Here is a 17,783-nt window from a genome sequence, read left to right on the forward strand (position 1 = left end):
ATACAAACACTTTCAGATTACAAACTACAATTTCATCCAATCACATCCGTATTTTCTCTACTGAAAGAACTTAATGCTTTCTATGTCTACTTTGATCACAACAATATAGCATTTAGAAAGAATTTAAAATGAGTTAACATCCATAAAACAGCCAGTCTAGATGGGTTATCAGGTTGGGTTTTAAAAAGCTGCACCAACTAATTAGCTGGAAGTTTTATAGACATTTGTAACACCTCATTGGGGGCAATTTACAGTTCTCACCAGCTTCAAGATGATCATGATTACCCTTTACAAAAGAAATCGAAAGTGAACTGTCCCAAAGACTACAGACTGGTGGCACTCATGACCACAGAGGTGAAAAGCTTTGAGATACTAATGCTGCAACACGGTAAACATAATGTTTCAGACAGTTTTGACTTGCTTCAGTTTGGTTTTCACCTCAACTGGTCCACAGAGGAAGCCATATCTGTAGAACTTAAAACCATACTGAAATACCTGGATAGTAAAACTGTTATACCAAAGACGTGCTTATAGACTACAGCTCAGCATTTAACACTGTTGTTCAATTAAGACTGATCGCCAAGCACTTAGACTTTGCTCTTAGTGCCATCCTCTGGAATTGGAGTTTGGACTTCCCAGCTGGCACCACATCCTCCACATTGCTCCTCACCACGACCCCTAACAGGCACGTGTGCTGAGCTCCCTGCAATACATCATGTTCACCTGAAGGTTGTGTGCCTTTTGTGCAAGTCCATCCATGTGCGTAACCAGGCCACTTAGATCACGCACAGGTCTGGTGACAGTGGCAAGTTCCGGTGTTTTGTTCCTGTTGAGGTCAAACTACATTTATTTTTTTAATCATGGAGGCTGCTTAGACAATTTATGAAATAAAGTATCTCTTGGCTTAAAGTTTTATGTCAGCTTACATTTATAAAAAGGAGAAATAAGTTTTGGTAATGATTGATAATAACAATATACTGTATACAGCATGTCACCACAGCCTTACAAACCATAGTAGCTTTCTGCTGTGCTTTGCTAGAAAACAAATCCACAGAAACAGCAAAAATGTTGCCTGCTGATCCAGTTATTTAACTGTATTTGTGAATGTTTAATGTGCATAGGGTCAGTAGACAAAAATTAGACAGGTAGTTCTACCACTTCAGATTGAAGTGCTTGAACTTTAGTGAGCAATAAGTGACAGTGACATTTTATGATGCTGTACTGGATGATGAAGAGAAAGGTGCCATAGCAGAATAGCGAAATGGTAAACATCAGATGAGTGGTGTTGAATACGAGGGGGAAACAAATCAACTGTTTAATTTTTAAACAAAATTTCAGCACTCAATGTCATTATACGATGGAGTGATGGACAGAAGTGTTACATGGTGAAGACAGCAGTAGACTGAACACTATAAAAGCAACAGGGAGCAGCACCTTCACAGCATGACTCCGAACTAAGTGCCAAAGCAGACAGACAAAGCAGTGATCTTGGGAAAACTTAATTTTAAAGAGTTCTTTTTTTTTGGAAGCTGTAAATTTTGTTTGACAATGCTTGGAGTTCAGGTTTTACTTTTCTTAAGAAGAGTCAATTTCACTCCCAATGTTACAGTAGGGTGGCACGGTGGCGCAGTGGTAGAGCTGCTGCCTCGCAGTAAGGAGATCCGGGTTCGCTTCCCGGGTCCTCCCTGCGTGGAGTTTGCATGTTCTTGCCGTGTCTGAGTGGGTTTCCTCCGGATACTCTGGTTTCTTCCCACAGTCCAAAGACATGCAGGTTAGGTGCATTGGCAATTCTAAATTGCACCTAGTGTGTGCTTGGTGTGTGGGTGTGCCCTGCGGTGGGCTGGCACCCTGCCCTGGATTTGTTCCTGCCTTGCATCCTGTGCTGGATGGGATTGGCTCCAGCAGACCCCCGTGACCTTGTGTTAGGGTATAGCGGGTTGGATAATGGATGGATGGATGGATGTTATAGTATGACTAATGTTCTCATGAATGGTTACATGTAGGTTTGGTTTTCTCCAGCATTTGTGTCGAGCCTTAGTTTTTATTCCCCATAATTTTAGTCCGTGACTTGTGTTTTGTCATGTTTCTCATTCCAAATCATTAGTTTAATTGACCCTTTTGAACAACCGCTTAGTGTTCTTTTCAGCACATCGTCAGTTGTCTGTCAAGAGTATATGTAAATACAAAAAAATGTTTCAATGGTTACCAATTGGATAACACCAGAAAAAATTCATAGCTTTTAATATCTTTAGAATATAAGATTATAATAGTCTTAGAGTCCTTCCAATGTTAACATTTATGATTCCTGAATATCATGGAGAATGAGAGGATGATATTGGAGCATTATGATATTGATGATATTATGATGATATTGGAGAATGATTCATGATATTGTAATTGCTAACATTACATATAATCAAAAATAATTTGGAATTTAAGCAATAGATGTTGTGGTGGTACGTATCCAGGTCAAGGCAAGGTTAGGGCAACCAACAAATCAATCAAATAATGAAACAAATTATTGGCATAAATTGGAAATGTGCTTTACCAAGGAGTAATAAATATATCAGGCGATATGAAACAAAAATACATACAGTCCATGATGTGCAGAAAAGCTTATTTAAATACAATGGAAATGTAATGTGGTCCTTTATCTAACTGAAATGTTACAGTTCTTATATGAAGTCATTACCATTCTCCTTCTTCTTCTTTCGGCTGCTCCCGTTAGGGGTCGCCACAGTGGATCATCTTTCTGTCCTCTGTATCTTGTTCTGTTACACCCATCACCTGCATGTCCTCTGTCACCACATCCATAAACCTTCTCTTAGACTTTCCTCTTTTCCTCTTGCCTGGTAGCTCTATCCTTAGCACCCTTCTCCCAATATACCCAGCATCCCTCCTCTGCACATGTCCAAACCAACGTAATCTCGCCTCTCTGACTTTGTCTTCCCAACCATCCAACTTGAGCTGACCATCTCTACCATTAAACAGCCTAAATCCTGAAGGCACAAATGATTTCTCATATCGCGTGATTGTTATTTAGAATTCCATTGTTCTATTGTTATCAAACTGCTAAAATGACATTTACTGCATGTTAGTGACAATAGGTAAATAGGATCATTACCAGTTTTAGCTCTTCTGCAAAAGATGGCTGAGCTTACTACTTTACTAATGCATTGCAATATAAATTAATCCCATGTAAAGGTTTTTACAAACACAGACCTGACAAAAGGATAGAACACTGTGCAAAAACAGATAAATAAGAGACATACTGGTATAATAAGTAGCTCAAGCATGAGCCATTATACCAAGTTATGATTACAGGGTAAAGAAACAATATGGGGAAAAGAAGAGATAAAAATCAGCAGCATGACAATGAAACCTCTTCTCCTAATAAGCTTCTTTTAACTTACATATAATTAAAGAGGGAGTTGCAAGAATACTGCATTTTAATTTTCTTCAACAGGAGAATCTAAATTAGTTTGACATTTAGAAAACTCTCTTTAAGTTATATAAGGTAAATGTATAGTTAGCAAGTAGACTGACACACTAATTTTAGAATTCTGGAATCAGCTAAAAAATTAATGAGAAACTCCATCTTAAAATCCAAAATAGACACAGAGGTCTTCATTTACTGTAAACACAATTATGGGCATGTATAATTAATACATTTTACATCAGACATTCACAGCTTTAACAGCCAACAGATTTCCTTAAATATATTGTCTGCAGCATGCAGTTTAAATTACTTTAGATTAATAGCTGCTGAAAAAAGGAGCTGGTTTCCAAGTAGATTGGCCATAAATACTTCTGTCAGTTGTCTTCTGAAAAGTGATCCTGTCTGTAATGTAATTCTTCGTGCTGTGAAATGTGATGTAGCCACACCAGAAAAGAAAATGTTTGCATTAACACTGCAATATATATTCCAAATAAATTCTGAAATCTATAAACTTGTGGTTGTTTCAGTGGCAAGCATCCCAGTGCCATGAGTGACTTGGCTGAATTAAGATTCATTCAGAGTAAACAGGGCCAACATCTCAGACTGGGTCAAGGCCATTCTAATATTAATGGGATTTGTAGCCAACAGTTTACACTGACGTGAAAACCTGCAGCAAAAGTGTAGTTCTGTAATGACTTCTTAAAGTAAACTTATTCCATGTATGTCCACGTCCCATTACAAAAACATTATCTGCCTTCAAGATAAACATCAAGGTAGATTTTAGAAGGGTAAATAAATTGTATCCATTTCCTGGAGCTTTTAATAGGCCTAGTTAAATAGTATCTGCTGTCATTATTTCCAGATCGTTCTTCCAGGTCTGCACTTTGCAAGGAAGCTCCGAGTAAACCAGATGATAAATGTATGTGCTGAAACACAGGGAAACAAGTTAAGGGTAATACTAGCTAATTAGGAAAGTTGCCTATCAATCTTTTTAATTAACTAATATTATATCAAATTTACATTATACATTTTTATTTACAAAAATTTAAAAAACAAACAAAAAAAAAGCTAAAAGATTAACATGCAGCATTAGAAAAATAACTAGTAATTTAAATTGAGTATCACTTCATAAAAGTTCTAAAAAAAGACATTGTGAAGGATAAGGATAATAAAGTGTCATGTCTATTGTAATAAAGTTGTTATAAACCAGTTCTTATAGATGGAGTTTTTAGTGGGGGGGGGGGGGGCTGAAATTAATTATCATACCTTTCCTTTCAGGTTTAAAAATCAGCTATTTATTAAATATATACAACAGAGGGTATATAGAAACCTCAAATTCATTATATAGCCGGAGGTATTTTATGAAAATACTTCATGGCTGTTCATAATTATAACCTTTTTACCTAGAGGTGCCTGTGATTACTAATAGCTGTTTCTGGGCAGAACATTCTAAGTTCGAAAGCCTCCCTTTTTTACAGTCTATCGAAATGTTGACCTTACAATCCAGCTTTGTTAACATTACTGCACAATGCAGTTTTGTATTTGCCAATGATTAACTGAATAACTGACCCAGGCACAGAATGTGATTTTGTGCACAGACACAGACCTGCTAGTGAAAATAAGCAATATCACCACATCACTCATCTTGACTTCAAACCTCTTCTAAGTCGAGATGAGAAACAACAAAATGCTTATCTGAAATACTGTGTTAAAACGCAGTTCTTAACTATCTTTGACTTTTATCAAATAGCTGGCTTTTTTAGAGTATATAAACAATATATAGTACAAATGTAGATTTGTTTTTGCAAGTGCAGATCCGACAGTCGACACCGCCTTGCCAGATACAAGAGTAACACTAGGGAGCACAGGATAGGGGAAGTGGCAGCTACAACCCCAGGAGTTAAACACCCAGTATGGCAATGGGAATACATGTCTGCATGCCAGTGTAGTGCCCCAGAAGTACAGGAGTTTACCTGAAAGCACTAGAGAGGGAGATTCAGGTCACTGGAGATACACCTGATGAGCAACACCAAGGGACAGCATATTGCCCTTCTCCTTTAAAAGTGGAGGTCAAACACAACTGGCAGTGTGTTATTTTTGCCTTCAAAGAGTGGGCCTTGTCCACAAACTGCACAAGAGACCTGACTCTTTAAGGGCTACACAGTGATTTTAGATAGATCAGGGTCAAGAGTGTCTCTGTGAGGGAGTTTTGGGGCTTATTAAACTTTGATTTGGTGGATGGTGGGTCTGTCTGCTGTCACATAATGGGCATTATACATCAAGAGTGATGTGCCTTTAAAGCTACAACATTAACAGCTCTGTACGGTGTAACACTTTTTACTGCCTTTTATAATGACAGAATGCACTGGTGGCAGGAGTTGTTACATTGTATTGCTGAATGGTTTGCATTAAAAATTATATTTAAATTTAGAGCTGGAGTAGATTGTTTTAAAATTCTTTTCATGGGGTCAGAAGTATGTGAAGGATGAAGATGAAAAGCTGAAACATTTATTACAGCTCTTTATGACTTGTAAGAACATTGTGACTTTGGTGCACACAGAGACAAGCACATCTGTGCCCGCATAGTTGTGGACATTCTAGATAAAGAACTGTCACGCACACTACAGCTAATGACGGATTTCACATTAGCGCAAATATTACAGAGTGTTTGCCAGTATGGGAAGGTTGCCTCATAAGCCACTAGCACGGTCAAGGCTGTGTTGCAGTGCAGTTAGATGACACAAAGGAAAGGAGCAGGCGAAGAAACACAAAAGGATCAGACTAAAATGACAGAAAAGTTTGTGAAGAAATAAGCACACAGAAACTCAGATTAAGGGTTGGGGATCCTCCCCGTATACTGGGTGTTGCGTCCAGCACAAAACTCAGGTCAAAAGCAAAGTAAAACATCTGACAAGTTCCTTCTTGACTCTTTTATATAAAACAAAAGGGAAGTGCAACTAGCGGGGAGGAAATGCAGTGGATAGTGGAGCTGACGTCAAATGCAGTGGCCGGAGAGGACGTTAGGAGCGGAGTTGAGGAACTGGAGACATCGAGGAAGTCCGGAAGTGTGGTGACTCCACGGAGCCAGACGAGGAGTCTTTTGTATGAATGGGACCATTTTATTCTGTTGTTTTTCTGCGGAATGAAGGATTTAGTGCCTCGTCTCAGCCCCCTGTCCTTGGTTCTTTCATGCACGATCGGGCCTTTTGACTGTCCCGTAAGCATGCACGTGTGTGACAGGTTGGAGCAAGAAATACGAAAATGTGAAAGTTGTGGCAATATCATGCATAGGCAACAGAAGAAGTGTCCAGAAGTGAAATATGCCTGCATAAAAATGCACAAAGGTGGATCACTGGGAGAGAAAAAAGACTCAGTAAAAGCGTCAAGATGTTAGGTTTAGGTTTAGGTTTAGGTTTATTTGTCATATATAGGTTAACACAGGGTCAACATGAAATGAAATGTGTATGACGAGAAAAACAAGTCACTCAGCCTAGATCCAATAAAGCTAAAAAATAATTAAAAAAAAAATTACAAGTTAAAAATAGACAAGCCATATAAAATAAAATGTGTACATTTTAAAAGAAGTTATAGAGCAATATGAGTTGAATGAGCAGCAAGTACAAATGACAGTTATTGTACAGATAATGTTTTATAAGTACAGATGCATATTCCATAAAGTGCAGATGCCAAGTTCCAGTCAGTATTCCGAGTGTGTGCAGGTACAGTTTGTGTGTGAGTAGTGCAATGTAGATGTAGTGCAATGTAGATGTAATGTAAGCGTATGTAAGTGTTCAGGTGTTGCTGTTAAGGAGTCGAATGGCCTGGTGGTAAAAACTGTTCTTAAGTCTTGTAGTCCAAGCAGCCAGACTCCTGCATCGTCTGCCAGACGAGAACAGCTGGCGTGCTGGATGACTGTGGTCCTTTATGATGCTGCTTGTCTTACGCAAGCACCGATGGAGGTAAATGTCTTCAATGGCAGGGAGATGTGACAAAGACTCTATGGCAGACACCATATCTTTTGGGAGCTGTAATAAAAACAAACATCGATGGTGAAAAATGCACTGTACAATTTCTCATAGTGGGGCAAAAGTGGTCGAATTTAAAATTGATACTGGGGCAATTGTAAAAATAACACGAGAGAGAGAAAGAATTGGAACAATGAAATATAACACAGTGCCGTCGTGGTGGTCAGCTGGATTCTTTCAAAAAATTTTATGCCAGCATCATCTACAATGAGAATTCTTATTCCTACCCAGTGTATCTTATTTGTGGCCAGAACATAAATAATCTGCTAATCCATGCCTTGGTCTCTAAAGTGAGGTTAGTGAATCACATTGGAGAGATCCACAATGCATTTGGTGAGCCAGGGATCCTCATAACAGAACCTATAAGGATATGTAGTTCAGCCATGGACAGTTCACACAGTGTCCTTTTGCCTCTCATGTAACACCTCAAGTATGCTTTCAAACATCTTATATTTGGGGTCACCAGTGCTCTTGAATTTTTCAAAGAAAGATGACAGAGGTTCAAATGGTCTTGATAAAGCAACAGTGCATATGTGTGATATAAAGGTGTGCAGAGATTCCCTGGGATATACTGTAATAGCCAGCACCTTAGCAAAGAACTTGAGAGGACTGATTTGACCAGTAAGAAGATGAACCAAGAAATGCATATGCTGAGACAAAACCAGTTTCACTTCTTGAGTCAGTTAATGTAGAAATCAAGTGTAAGGCCTGATCCCAAAAAGAACAGAGCAAATCAAGAGCTCTCACCTCTACAGAATGTTCAAGAGCTAAAACGAGTCCTGGACATGTTCATCTGCCTGGGCAAGTACATTCCTAATCTGTCAACACGGTGTGAACTGTTAAGGTCAATGGCTGTTTGAACGCAGGACCACCCACAGAAACAGCATATTAAATACATCCTGTATGCCCGCCTAGTCCTTAGGTTCTGTGATGTGAATGGAATAACTGCTGTTTCGGGTGATCTCAGTAGCTGTGTCTGAGTCTGAAACCAGATATGCTCAGATCAAAATGAAATGTCAAGCAAGTGTTTGGTCTTGTAATAGATTTGAGAAGTACCAGATTGGCATTGAGAACTTTATATTAGAGACTGACCACAAACACTTAGTGCCATTAATAAACAAAAACAAAAAAAAAACTTGGACAATGTCCTATGTGGTACCAGGGACTTCTCATGAGGTGTATGATATTCAAGTTCACTGCTGAGAATGAGCCAAGTTAAGGTTCAGTCATGGTGGTGACTGACATTCTATTTCAAAATCATGCCGATACTCGCTCAGATGTAAAATGGTACATCACAGCTTTAGCTGATAGCATGATAGTAACCTCACAAAGACTAGCGCCTATTGTGCCAGCTAAAAGATTTGACAGTAATCTGAAAATAGTGCTACAATTCAGTAATCCCTCCTCCATCGTGGGGGTTGCGTTCCAGAGCCACCCGCGAAATAAGAAAATCCGCGAAGTAGAAACCATATGTTTATATGGTTATTTTTATATATTTTAAGCCCTTATAAACTCTCCCACACTATTATAAACATTTCACGCACAATTATACAGCATAAACCCTTTGTATTCTCTTAGATATTAGGTAAGATTCGTTGAAATTATGTATGTAAACACAGTTTATATACAGTAAAACCTAAATATTATTTTAAAGATATCGAGCGTCTCTGATATCACATATGTTACAGCCATTACGACAGACAGGCCACCAGCAATAAATACGTACAATGCAAGAAAAATTGTATACAGTAAAATGTGTGTACAGTGACACTAAACTATGTACATGTAATAAGTACTGTATGTAAATAATTAATTATGGTTACTCACCAACAATGACACGACGACTTGTCCGATAACGATGAGTTTAATTTTACTGCACAACAAAGGAGAGCGTTACAGCTCTTCTAAAGGAGCCTCTTCAGGCGACTGTTTAGCACCGCCGTTGTTCTTCTTCCATCTTCAATCCAAATCCCTAAAGCAGATTCCATCCAGACTACTGCCTTATCACGTCCACTTGCAACTCGTTTTGCGCCCTGGTTAAAGGACACTACGGCCGTAGATCTCATATGCTTGTCCTCCTTTTTAAATAAAAAGAATTGTGGACTCATTGATGCTGTAATGGTATCCTGCAGCGGTGTAGCTGTTTCCTTCCTTCAACATATCCAAAACTTTTACCTTTTCTGCAATTATTTGCATCTTCTGTTGGCGCTTGGACACAGCTCCTGAAGCAGTAGCACGTTAATGCTGAATGAGTGAGATGAGACTTCCTGGTTAATGCAGCACTCCGTCGCTGAGCCAATCAGCAGCACACAGGAACTTAACTGCGTGCTCTGATTGGGTAGCTTCTCAGCCATCCGCCAATAGCGTCCCTTGTTTGAATTCAAATGCGTCCCTTGTTTGAATTCAAATGGGCAAATCAACTGAGGAAGCACACGTACTGTAGACCGCAGACATCCGCGAAGCAGTGAAAAATCCGCGATATATATTCACATATGCTTACATTTAAAATCCGTGATGGAGTGAAGCCGCGAAAGACGAAGCGCGATATAGCGAGGGATCACTGTATATTAAATAAGGGTATTTTGATTATATAGGTAATAAGTCAGCAGAAATCAAAGATTATTTTCCAATCAACAGTGCAGTGTCTGAGCACACCAGAATTGTCACAAGAGGAAGCTATGGAATTATGAATGTTCTAAGTGCAGAAATCCAAATACACAATGGACATCAGAGTCTAAGAAAATGTAGGAAAAGAGCTAATGCATAATGGCTTGGCATATCATCCGAATTTAAATGAAAGGTCCTGCTTTGTTGCATTTACTCTGAACTGAGACACACAAAGCAGAAGAAATGACTTTTCTCAATCCCTGAGCCTGATCAACAGTGGAAAGTAGTGCTGTCAGTGTCAACCTGTTTATATAACCAGCACATTTACCTGTTTGTGTCAGACTGATTCTCAGGATTCTTAGAGATGCTTCATATACCAAAAACCACCGTCTTACATGTTGTGTTAAAGTTAAAGACAGTTTTTACAAGATTTGGTTGCTGAGAAGAGGTTGTTTCAGACAATGAGCTCAATTTGTGAGTGATAAATTCCAAGTGTTTGCAAGAAAATTTGATTCTCGGAACATCATGTAAAGCCCACAAGATTCACAAGGTAACAGGTGGGGAGTTCAGATTGTAAAGAGGATTCTATCAATCAACACCTTACAATGCAATGGATGTGAGCCCTGCAGAGCTCCTTATGGACTGTAAGATAAAGACAACACTTTGAGACAAATCTTCAGTCCAAATAACCAAACCTGAAAAAATACATAAGCAAGGATGCAAAGGTAAAGTGGAAACACTCTTTGAATTTTAATCATCACCACAGACCAAGACCCTTACCATCATTCCAACCAAAGGATGCTGTCCTCATAAAGCCGGAAAACACCTCAAGGTCTTATGTCTCTGAGACACACTAGGGGCAACACTTAGATGCAATATACTGCAGTCTGGTCCTATAGCACATGGACAAATACCACCTCTGGCACCTGAAGGACTGCTGCATGTGCTTCTACACAGCAACCTGAACCTACAGTCACCAATAACACTGCTTCACTAGCCATCGATAAGACAACGCTAGAAAGAAAAAGAGCACCCATCGTGGTGCTGTTTATACTATCTAAAATGCACACAGCAATCAAAAAGAAAATATTTACATTTGGTAATTAACTATCTTACATTCACTAATAGGGTAAATGTTCAGTTACCTTGCAGGCCTGTTCATGTGTGTGCAACCTGAACTTTCCAGTTAAGCAATGGGGCATGAAAGGTACAGCACCTTATTCTATGCATTAACGTGAGTAAGTTCTATATAGTTTAAAAAATTATGGAATATTCTATTTTATCCCCATTAAGGTAACATGTAAGCTAGAATATACATAATATTCTGCTATATTAAGACTATCAGACAGATAGAAACATGGACTGTTAAGAAGAATAGAATGTCCAGCCAACCCCCTTTCTTTCCTTGCAAATGGAAAGGTACAGACCAGCGGCTCCCAAACTCAGTCCTGGGGACCCACTGTGGCTGCAGGTTTTTGTTACAACCAGATTCACAATTGGTGATAATAATCGATAACAACTGATCTCGTTTAATTAGCTGGTCTTTTTTACTCTTTTCTTATTCTGCATTCAGTAAAACACAACAGTATGGTTTTTACATTTATATAATATTTAGAAATATTTTTATTTTTTTCAAAAGCTTTAAATACTTAACTCCCTTTTGTTTTTTTCCCCTATTACTTTCCCCTTTTCCTTTGTAGTTTGCTCCCTTCATCCATCCATCCATTATCCAACCCGCTATATCCTAACTATAGGGTCACGGGGGTCTGCTGGAGCCAATCCCAGCCAACACAGGGCACAAGGCAGAAAACAAACCCTGGGCAGGGCGCCAGCCCACCGCAGTTGCTCCCTTCATTTAACCCTAATAGTGATAATTAACAACCAGCATAGCAGACACCCGGGATGATGAAAGCAGCAACGACTTCAGTGTCAGACTCACTAATCAATTAAACAACCAGAACACCTGGAAAAGCAGAAGAAAAATTAGGTAGAAAATATTGTTAATGACTTAAAAAAATGCATATTCCCCATATAACTGCTTATTACATTTTAATAAAAATCTACCAAACTTAGTTTGTACTTTCTACATTGACTCCAAAACACAGAAACTGGGAAATAATGACTCATTAATTGGGCTAAGAGTCCAATGAAAAACGGAAGTTGGTTGGAACAAAAACCTGCAGCCACAGTGGGTCCCCAGGACCAAGTCTGGGAACCATTGGTATAGACCAGGGGTGGGCAATGTTGGCCCTGGACAGCCGCAGTGGCTACATGTTTTCATTCTAACCCAACTGCTTAATTAGAAACCAATCCTTGCCAGTCTCGCACCTTGTTTAATTTTATGGCTTGTTAGTCTGCAATGTAAGGTTCTTATATCGTAGATTTTTTACTCTTCAAGGATATTATCCACATGATTTGAAGCCTTAAACAGATCATTTTCAGTTTGTCACATTTTCTAGTACATGTTTTATTAAACTGCGGTGGGTTGGCACCCTGCCTGGGATTGGTTCCTGCCTTGTGCCTTGTGTTGGCTGGGATTGGCTCCAGCAGACCCCCCGTGACCCTGTGTTTGGATTCAATGGGTTGGAAAATGCATGGATGGATGTTTTATTAAATCAAACAGTGCATGAACACACACAGATGTAAATGAAAACAAACTGGATGGAGAACTGCTGGCTGCTTTGTCATTTACATTTTATTGCTAATAAGGAGCCATTAAAACAATGAATGCAGCTGTTTAAGATTGAATTAAGCAATTGAGGGTGGGGAACCTTAACAAGCAAGACCACTAAAATAAAGCATCAAAATGTTACTTAAGCAATAGGTGCTTCATCAGCAATAACTGTTTTCTCATTAAGAAACTGGGTTGGAACAAAAACCTACAGCCACTGCGGCTCTCCAGGACCGACATGGCCCACCCCTGGTATAGACGAATACTGTTTTCTGACTGTATATGTATGTCACTTGGAATGCTCTAACGCAGGGGTTCTCAACGTCGGTCCTAGGGACCCCCTGTGGCTGCAGGTTTTTGTTCAAACCAGCTTCTGTTTTTAGTTGGAATCCTGGGCTAATTAAGTGATGTGTTATTTCCCAGATTCTGTGTTTTGGGAACAATATAGAAATTAGAAAGCTAGGTTTGGTTAAAATATATAATAAAAATCAATATTTGGTGTGACCACCCTTTGTCTTCAAAACAGCATCAATTCTTCTAGGTACACTTGCACACAGTTTTTGAAGGAACTCAGCTGGTAGGTTGTTCCAAACATCTTGGAGAACTAACCACAGATCTTCTGTGGATGTAGGCTTCCTCACATCCTTCTGTCTCTTCATGTAATCCCAGACACACTCGATGATGTTGAGATCAGGGGTCTGTGGGTGTCATACCATCACGTCCAGGACTTCTTGTACTTCTTTATGCTGAAGATAGTTCTTAATGACTTTTGCTGTGTGTTTGGGGTCGTTGTCCTGCTGCAGAATAAATTTGGGGCCAATCATACGCCTCCCTGATGGTATTGCATGATGGATATATCTGCCTATATTTCTCAGCATTGAGAACACCATTAATCCTGACCAAATCTCCAATTCCATTTGCAGAAATGCAGCCCCAAACGTTCAAGGAACCTCCACCATGCTTCACTGTTGCCTGCAGACACTCATTATTGTACCGCTCTCCACCCTTCGACGAACAAACTGCCTTCTGCTACAGCCAAATATTTCAAATTTTGACTCATCAGTCCAGAGCACCTGCTGCCATTTTTCTGCACCCCAGTTCCTAGGTTTTCATGCATACTTGAGTCGTTTGGCCTTGTTTCCATGTCGGAGGTATGGCTTTTTGGCTGCAACTCTTCCATGAAGACCACTTCTGGCCAGACTTTTCTGGACAGTAGATGGGTGTACTTGGGTCCCACTGGTTTCTGCCAGTTCTGAGCTGATGACACTGCTGGACATCTTCCAGTTTTGAAGGGTAATAAGCTTGATGTGTCTTTCATCTGCTGCACTAAGTTTCCTTGGCCGACCACTGCGTTTACGATCCTCAACGTTGCACGTTTCTTTGTACTTCATCAAAAGAGCTTGAACAGCACATCTTGAAACCCCAGTCTGCTTTGAAATCTTTGTCTGGGAGAGACCTTGCTGATGCAGTATAACTACCTTGTGTCTTGTTGCTGTGCTCAATCTTGCCATGACATGAAACGGTCTTCCACAACCTCACCTTGGTAGCAGAGTTTGGCTGTTCCTCACCCAGTTTTAAGCCTCCTACACAGCTGTTTCTGTTTCAGTTAATGACTGTTTCAACCTACATGTGACATTGATGATGATAGCACCTGTTTGTTATAATTGGTTGATCATACACCTGACTAGAATCCTACAAAATCCCTGACTTTGTGCAAGTGTACCTATAAGAATTGATGCTGGTTTGAAGGCAAAAGGTAGTAACAACAAATATTGATTTGATTTAGATTTTTCTTTTGTTCGTTCACTTTGCATTTTGTAAATTGATAACAATAAACAATCATTATTTATATTTCTGAAAGCATTCTTTGTTTACCGCATTTTTTCACACCTGCCTAAAACTTTTGCACAGTACTATATATATATATATTATATATATTATATATATATATATATATATATATATATATATATATATATATATATATATATATATATACGCATTGTTTTTCTTTTTAACAATAGTTTCATCTTGATTTTCATTTTGTTTTTCCAAATCTATAGCAAAACCAGAAATATTTCTAAATGTCTTTTAAATGTAAAAATCATGCCTCTGTGCTTTCTTAATGTAGAATAAGAGAAGTGAAAAAATACCAGCTAATTAATTGAGATCAGTGTTATCATTTGTCACTGATTTAGGAATCTGGTTGAAATGAAAACCTGAAACCGCAGTGGGTCCCCAGGACCGACTTTGAGAACCCCTGCTCTAATGTATGTTATAAGAATAAAATAACTTAAACAAATGTAACTAAAATATGCACAGTAAACCTTAAAAAGAAACATCAAGAACTTAGTTTTTCTGTGTATGATCAGATTTTTCCTCTTCATTTTTGTGTGAACCATTATTGCTTTGAAACCTTTTAAAAGAAAGATGCTGTGGATTGTGGAAGTTTTTTGGGTGAGTGCATCATACTCAAAGCTGAAACCTTTCCAGTAGTTGCAGAATTTTGAAAAAACTTGAAAAATGAAGCTTCAGCCAAAGTAAGTTTGTAAAATTAAAAAAAAGGGCAGACCAGTATCAGGAATGGACGGAACACAAGACATTACAATGACCAAGTTGGGTCTGATCAACTTCTTGATATTCGTACACTTTTGAGGAAGACTGCCTAATGGCTCTAAATTTGAAAAAGTGTTATTATGTGTGTTCTTTCCACTTTGAGGAAAAGAAGCCATCAGTAAGAAGTGCTGCCCAAGAAAAAGTTGACTACTGTACATGGTATTTTGGATGATACTCAACCAGCTTGTTCGAAATGTGCAGTATGTGAGTTCTTTTCTTTTTATGGTAGCTTGTCCTTTTTTAATTCAAACCAGTCTGGCTCTCAGCTTGAGGTATTGCTGTTTCAATTTAAGCAGTTCATAATCAAAAGATTTTACTGAGCAACAGGTTGGCTTCAGGGACCTCAGTTCATTCAGTGTTTCATTCTATATGGCTGTATTTTGTCAGATGATGTTGACAGTAGAGTGTATCACACAATGATCTTGTGACAGTTGACAGAGACCATTCACCAGCATCCCATTGTTTGTTTGGTTGTTTTTTCTTTTTGTTTTTTGAACAGCGTGAGAAATTGCATGTTTCGACTAATCATTAACAAAAGAGAGACAGAGATATTATTACTCAGGTAAGTTCATGTTAACATTAGAGAAATTTGTACACATATAGGAAATTTCTGATATGGTCCAGCAAGAATTTTCATGCCAAAAACACCACTGCTTGTTGAATGGAAAATTTCAATTTGAATTAAACATTCATAAAGCTAATTAACAATTTTAGTAACTATTACCTAAAATACACACTCTGTAAGGAATATTTCTGCTTTTCTCCCCACTCACCTTTCTGTTTATTGTAAGTTTTGTGCAAATGTGTTGATAATATGCCAAATATTCACCACAAGTGACATTCATGGATTAAGCTAGAACATTCCATGACAAAGCTCAGACTATGATAGGTAACTTCCAAATGTCATGAACATAAACAATTATTCATCATGCTTACTTAATAAGAATCCTGTTGTTTTTTTAATAATATCTCTTTATCCGATAATAACTACAGCAACATACTTCTCAGCAGGTTATTTTTGGCTCTGCCATCTAGCTGATGACATCTTTAAGATTACAGTAGATTCCAACAAATCTTACCTCACAGATCATCTAATTACTGCCAAAACTGCAACCTTATTATGTTCTTTTTGTCAAATGTGATAAACAGATGTTCCATTTCCTCTGTAAACTAGCTTCTCACGTAAGGGACCATAAAAATATTTTAGCAAATTTGGATGCATAAATGAGTAAAAATTGACACCTTCAAGATCTCCTTGCTTTGCAGCGACATTCCACAGCTGGAGAAATGATTGCAAATTACAAGCCTATCAGGGTTATGCTCAGCATGGGTTCTTATTAATCTCCCAGAGAGCTTCCAAATGACTGAGATGACATTTCCAATTGTTTTGTTTTGTGCTCAGCTTTCTGACAACAAAGTGTTTATTGTCCACCCACTTACATCTGCTTCCTTCTCTCTTCCTTTATGCTGCTCTTTCAGGACGCAGACTTGACGACAACTTTCATTTACTGCCAAACTAACACAGTGTGCTGATTACACATCACTAAAGAAAGAAAAAGAAAAAAAAAACTTTCCCCTTTTCTTAGATGCTATAACCACACAGACATAATGGGGACATATTATGGATGCATGTATAAAAACTACAATGACTAGTAAATTAATGGGTTGAAGATTAATTGACTCATACAGAAAGTGTTTCTATGAGACAAAAAACTGTGACAGAATTAACATGGAAGAAGACAATGAATGATCTTTGTGATTTTATTATAAAGATTACACTTTCCATATCCATTTTTCACAGCGTTGAAAGCGCTTTCCTGTTGATATTATTTACAAGCTACATGGTCTTTATATTTTCCAAGGTTTATGGTACATTCTTGATAATTTTCTCCAAGTACAGTAAATGTATGGTTGGAAAAGTAAACGCAATGGACTATTTGATGTATAAATTACCTGTGAATATCTCCATTTCTGGCACTTGGTGCTTGACGGTTTAGGCAGTCCAGGAAGAACCTTTTCCAACTCTTCAAGGATCAAAGGCTCAACATCTTCCTTTGCCTTCTCCAAATGCTCGGCACCAAAGGACACACTGGTGTGAACAACAACTGCAGGCTCTGCACTGGACAGGTCTGCGGGGAAAACGGGACGAGAAACAAAAAGGCAAGAAATGCTAACTTTATTTATGAGCAAATGCTGTGCATCTAATTCTTGAATATGATGCAAGACAACTGTAATATTAACATCCCGTTTAAAAAAATGTACAAACATTTATATGACTATAGCGTGTAAATTAACCTTCAATGTGGTAGTTAGTTCATTTTATGAAACTGCATGTTTTTCTAATAAAAAATAGTATTTCTGCATTTAAAAGATGTTAACATCATTAAAACAGCACAAATATCAAATGCATACAAAGAAAAACAAT

At 38.3% G+C, this 17,783-nt stretch overlaps 1 protein-coding gene across 3 annotated transcripts in view; it reads right to left on the minus strand.

The window, feature by feature from the left end:
- Positions 1-17,783, minus strand: part of rnls (renalase, FAD-dependent amine oxidase) — a 207,322-nt gene that overhangs the window by 8,235 nt on the left and 181,304 nt on the right. For all 3 annotated transcript variants that reach the window (XM_028795429.2, XM_028795430.2, XM_051923146.1), the window contains one exon: positions 17,312-17,487. In XM_028795429.2, coding sequence (XP_028651262.1) covers positions 17,312-17,487 — 176 coding nt within the window. The remainder of the gene's footprint in view (positions 1-17,311; positions 17,488-17,783) is intronic.

The sequence above is a fragment of the Erpetoichthys calabaricus genome, chromosome 2, assembly GCF_900747795.2.
Source record: "Erpetoichthys calabaricus chromosome 2, fErpCal1.3, whole genome shotgun sequence".
Taxonomy (NCBI): domain Eukaryota; kingdom Metazoa; phylum Chordata; class Cladistia; order Polypteriformes; family Polypteridae; genus Erpetoichthys; species Erpetoichthys calabaricus.